Source organism: Strix uralensis, chromosome 13, assembly GCF_047716275.1.
Source record: "Strix uralensis isolate ZFMK-TIS-50842 chromosome 13, bStrUra1, whole genome shotgun sequence".
NCBI lineage: Eukaryota > Metazoa > Chordata > Aves > Strigiformes > Strigidae > Strix > Strix uralensis.
Window position 1 is genome coordinate 3,485,373 of NC_133984.1, and position 6,119 is coordinate 3,491,491.

Here is a 6,119-nt window from a genome sequence, read left to right on the forward strand (position 1 = left end):
CCAGCTTTACGACCACTCTCCGAACAGTGGAATGATGTTTTCTACTGGGCATAGACAAACGTGTCTTTTTGACTACCCTCGATTCAGACTAGAATTTCAAAGTATCTAGCTAAGAATTTTTGTAGAGGCATTTTTCACCTTGATGTGCAGATGACCTACTCTGTATTTTTCACAGTAGGATCACAGGAGTACTACAGTCTCTTATTTTCTAGAATCAGAAATATAATCTGGAAAACCTGAAGAACATTAATAGGCTGAGAAGGACAACAAAAGATTCACAAAATAATGAGTTTTCTTACAAGAGCAGCGAGGGACATATCACAGTATCTGGGAAAGAATCCTATCTGAGGTACCAGTGGGAGTCCAAGCCTCCAAGAAGGTTATCACAGCACCTCTGCTATGCAAAAAAATTCAGAATAGAAGACATGCCAGAAAACAACCCCTCAATTTTAGTCAGGTTAAAAAAAAGTCAGTAAGAAGATAAAGGTATGTTTACTCTTGGGGAATACTAAAAAATAAAAGGGGGGGAAGGAAGAAAACTGACGCAGTGTTCATTTTGTCTGACATGGACAGGTAATGACTTATTTACAAATGATAATAATATGGGTCTATTGCCTCCTTCCAGACATCAACATTATACAAGTCAGTGCCACTGTATTAGTCCACAATGACCAATGACATCAAAAAATATCCACCTTCAGCTGGTTTTCCATCTAGCTTCTGTTGTAAAACTCTAACTGCTGGTGTAAACTGAAGACTGTATACTTATATAAGATAATGTAACCAAAATATCAGCCCAGAAGATGTATCAGGAAATATTTTAGGCATATCCTAAAAATATCCTGCAATGATAAAAACATCAGGAATTATTCATTTTTCAGTTGGTTTTTTTGTTTTGGGTTTGTTTTTTTTTAAATGAATCTTCAGTTTTAACTTCATAATTCACATCTATAATATTTAGGTCAGTTTTTCATGGTATATTTTTAAAATTGTATTAGTATCTGGAAGTGATTTTTCCTAACACTCTAACACTATACTTACATAAGATAAACATAAAGTACTTATACCACTCCCAGCATATCGAACAATAAATAATGGATTCTCTTGACAGGACTTTGATGACCTGGCAAAGCCCGAGTGCTTTCAGCCAAAATCATATGAAACCATAAATCACTCTTTATTTTATAGAATATTTCAAAATGGATTCCTGCTTTCTACCTTGAAAGTCATTTCATGTGTTATTTATAACCACTGAAAACCAGAATGGAAAGAAAATTGCATAGAACTAGGAAATTTACTGTGACTGCTTTTATAAAGAATAACTCCTTTTTAGAAAAAAATTAGAATTACTAGCAGACAAACTTGTGAATACAACCACCTTTTAAAGAGCCATATCCTTTATTTTACAACCTCACCAGCAGTTAATACAGGTCTTCTGTAGTATGAGAGACGAGTTTAAGAAGTTAAGATTGAATATAATCCAACCAACTGAAGAAATTCAAAAGTAAGGATGATCCTGCATCCTCATCCACACCACTGCGAAACATGCACAGCCATGTTGCAAATCTTTGCACTTACAGTAGTTTCTGCCATAAATTCAACACTGCTGAATGTTTTGCCTATGAATTTTCCTATTTGACAACTGCCTAAAGACAAAAGCTCTGCCATTGACTCCTAGCTCTGTCATTCTCAAATAGGTGCCTGCTTTTTGAGATAAATATTTATGAAGAACGCATGATGTTCCCTCTCGCTATAAATGTACTACCATTTTAATGTCTGCACCAATTTAAAAGTTGACCCCACAAAAGCTTATCAATAATGAACTCATTTAAATGAACATGCCTAATGCCCACCTTGAATTCCTCAAGCAAGCACTTACATCGGCCCTCCAAAACCCAGATCCTACAGGCCTTTAGACAAATAAAAATCACTGAATATCACTTTCCAAACAACAGACCTTCCAAAATACAACTGCTCTGAGGATTGACAATACTGCCCTGCTTTGGCAGAGAATCATCCAATAAATCCATTCCTGTTTGATTAGTGGGTAACTTGTCCATAGTTCTACAGTCAAAAACCAGGGAAGTAGGGATACAAGAGGCCTGGAGTGGGGGTAGAAGGAGGACTTCAACACTGCAACAAAAAAGGGGGTAGAACAAAAGAATGGTATCGTAACAGCTTTAATTCTCATATTGTGCTGTCATTGAAAACCTCAAGATATGCCCACCGATTTTGTGTCATACGTTAATCTAGTTTTCTTTAGAACTATGGATATAAATTCCATGATAGTAGTGAAACTTTTGCTGCTGAATCCACCAGGACTAGTATTTTTGTACTACACATCCATCTTGCTCCAAACTTGCCCGCGCAAGAAAATGTTTAAACTGGGTTAAGGAAAAGTAGTTTCTTAAATAACTGAATTTTCTTTTCCCAGAAAAATATTGAGGAAGTAATTGAACCTAAGCATTAAATGGAGCACTGATGACTAAAACTTGGTGTGAGGTTCCATTTTCATTAAGCTTACTACAGGGAAACAGTTAAATGAGCCTGAAATAAAAACAAATTCAAATCTAATGTTACCACTCAATCTAATTACTAAAATTAACAGATGTACAAATTATAAAACCAGAAAAAGGCCACACATGCAGAAAAGAATGCAATTACTACTATGCAGTTAAAAAGATCATTAACACAAACATTCTAGTTATTACGACAATTAAATATCCATAGGTACACTTATAGGATTAGAAAACAGAGTTAAAGACAAGGCTAAGATATTCCCTCAGGAGTCATTTCCCAGAAGAGAAGACAGATGAAGTTTGAATAATCTTCCATACTGAGTAATATAATACAGATTAAAAAAGCAGTCAACAGTGTTAGTCACCATTTACCTATGTTCTTATTAAAAAGGAATGCAAAGAAAAGACAATTCCTAAAACGTGGAATTCTGAAAATCTTTAAATCAGTTATAGCAGTATTCTCTACAGGTGGGCAAAAACACATCCTTTAATACAAATCCACACCACCACCACCACGAAAATACAGCAATATTTCAGTGCAATAATTTAGCTCAAAGAATTTCCTTCCCCCAACATCAAAGCTCTAACATTACACAATCATTCCAAAGCAGGGAAGATCGTATTTGATGGGTGTCACATTTCAAACTCTCACTAGCACAGACAGTTCAGCCAAAAGTGCCTTTGCTGGTGAACTGCCAGTTTCAGGAGAATTCTTCTAATAGCGTGCCTAGGCGTGCACACCCTCTTCCGTTGGTGTCACCCTGCCACCAACCACGCTCCTCCGCAGTGAGCAGCCTGGTATTACTTAACACAATTACTTAATTACAAAAGCTCCAAAAGAAAATTTTGGCAGCAGGTTTTTACCTTTGGAATCATGAAAAGATTGTCTTATTTATGTAAGTTATAGTCAGCTCTTTAAAGAGGTAACACCTTCACTAGCTTCCATAGTAGCTAGAATAGCTACTCTTACTACTACAATTTTCACCTTCTAGCTTCCTTAGTACCTAGAATAGCTAAACAGCCTAACATTAATATTAATTTTATAAACCTCAGAGTTTCCTTTAATTTTCTACATCACTGCATCATCTACATAAATACTATTTTTCTCATCGCAGTAAAAAATTAATCATCCTCAACAATCAAAGAAGTTACATGATTTTTAATATTTCACCCTTCTAGTTTGGTGCTTTAGCCTTTCATTATTTACCATTCTGATCATACACTCAAAATATTCATAACTCTGAACACATATGAAAATGTCAGATTCATTACTGCAGCTTCCAATCCATACAACAGGGTTAAGAACACAGAAGGGATCTCTTAATTTGCTCAAGAACCTTAATTTTGCATTTTTAGTAGAGTTATGGTCAACAATGAGGACAATACATTTTTATTTATAATCTCTGAAAGTCCACTACTACATCAGAAATCCTTTGAGCAATTATACATACACTGTAAGGGGATTACTTTTTTCTGGTAAACATTGAAACCAGCAATTACATTGAGAAACTCACTCATTCTATTCCAAATTGCTAGAAAAGCAGTCTTAAATCTGAAGGACAAAATTTGACAGATTAGTGAACTCCGAAAACATACTTCCTGACTTCACACATAAACTAGTAACATTTAGAAGTGTCTTCCCTTTTGTGCTCCAACCAACATCCTGAGCTGACTGTTGAAGCTCTTCATAAATGCAAACAAAGTGTGAGTGTAAATCTGGGACCTATAAACAGTAATGTATTTTGAACATTTTAAAACTAGAGCTCAATTTAAGGTGAGGGGTTTATCAAGACCTGTTCAAACCAGGCTACTCACTGGGTTCTACAAAACAGAAATCGATTGCAGTACTTACAGATAATTATGATACACAAGCATCAAGTATCTTACTCCTGAAGGAATATTTTAGAATTGGTCTTGTAGTTACAGTGTTGTGGTGTGTTTCAGTGAGACACTCAAAACCTCCATCATTATTTACCTTAACAAGAAACAGGATGAACTTGTACAGAAAGTGCAGGCAGTTCCAGAAAGTTCAGAGTTAAGTCTCTGATACGTGCAATCATTCAACTTTATGTTTGTTCATATACTGAGAAATACACTTTAGTGAGGAGGACTCAAAAAAAAAAAAAAATGGGGGCTATCTGTAAACAGGCATAGAGATTAGAAAAAAGTTCTGTAAATTCTTGTATTATAGGATACAAAAAAACCAAGAGAGATTATCAACATATACCATATATACTGCAACAACACGGCATTTAGCTCTTCAGAACTATTTTCAGTGCATAAAAGTAAACTCGACAAACAAGAAAGTATTTTAGGAATAAGGTCTGTCAAGAGTTGCAGAGGCAGGCAAGGCTTTCTGAAGCACTAAAGGAGCAGCTGACCAGGGTGTACAGGGGCAGGAGGCGCACCTGACCAGCTCCTAAGGACGGGGTTCATGGAGAACCCCCTCCCAGTTAAAAGCCCCGCACCACACGTACCTTCGTGCCACCTCTATTTCTAAGCAAATCTTGACACTTAAATCTTAGTAACAACCCTAGAGCTGCCTGGGAGTCCTCGGATCACTGGCGCAGCGCTGTCCAGGCAGGTACCCTCAGCAGCCACACGCAGCCCCAGGCCTCCGCGGCCGGCCCGCCCTCCCCAGACGCCGCTGCCGCCCCACCGCCCTCAGCCACCAACTCTGCCCCGTTGCCCCCTCTCGAGAACCAGCACCTTGACACTATCCGCCCAGCCCCTGTCCCCCGCCACCGCGCCGTCTCCTACCAGTCCCTATCACCACCACATCAAACTCGGTGGGGAGGTTGTCCGCCATCTTGGGAGGGACACCGTCACGTGGCAGGCGCTGACGGAAATGGCGGCGACGCCGGCAGAGACTTCCGGCCTCCGCGCGCGGGGGCTGCTGGGAGCGGTGGTTCTGTGCGCGGGGCCGGTGGCCGCCCGGCCCGCCAGCAGTCTCCCGGCAGCGCTCTGCTGCGGGGTCGTTCTTCCCGCGGGCTCTCCGAGCTCTCTCCTTACTACCTTCTGTAAAGCATGCGGAAGCCCCAGCCTGTTCAGTTCTGGCTGGCTCTTCACAAAACACGTTCAAAAAACGTTCTTCGTGTGACAAACGGTGGCCCCTGCCTCGAGTCTCACCCCCGCGCACTGCCCGGCTGCTGCACCCCCGGGGCCAGGCTCGGCCTCTTCCCTCGCTCCGGTCCCTGCGGGCCCGCTGCCCCGGCCCTATTCTCGCAGTCTAGCTTCTTACCCGTCTAGTTTTCTGCTGATCCAAAGAACCAGCCCTTGCCGGGGATACAGGAATGCTGTGGGAAACAGCGGTGAATGCATACAGCGATCAGTAAACTTTTAGGATACAATATTATGGCTGCATTCCACCTACTTACTTAAAATGCTAAATACTTCAGTGCAAACACACATTTTTTTTGTACAATTTATGTGTCAATTCCACTGAAGTTTCCTGGATGACCAGTTCTTCTGTAACTCACAATAGAGTTCATTTTTATTTCCTGCTGCAGTGTTCCCAAAATGATTTATATTGTTTGTTCAATCTCCTTGATCACTTTATTAATATATCCAAGAAAATATTTCCCCTACTATTTTAAAAAA

The 6,119-nt window shown here is 39.7% G+C and overlaps 1 protein-coding gene across 4 annotated transcripts in view; it reads right to left on the bottom strand.

Annotated features, from left to right (window-relative positions):
- Positions 1 to 5,344, bottom strand: part of CHM (CHM Rab escort protein) — an 83,617-nt gene extending 78,273 nt beyond the window's left edge. For all 4 annotated transcript variants that reach the window (XM_074882239.1, XM_074882240.1, XM_074882241.1 and 1 more), the window contains exon 1: positions 5,280 to 5,344. In XM_074882239.1, coding sequence (XP_074738340.1) covers positions 5,280 to 5,328 — 49 coding nt within the window. In that variant the 5' untranslated portion in view covers positions 5,329 to 5,344. The remainder of the gene's footprint in view (positions 1 to 5,279) is intronic.
- Positions 5,345 to 6,119: the final 775 nt, after the last annotated feature.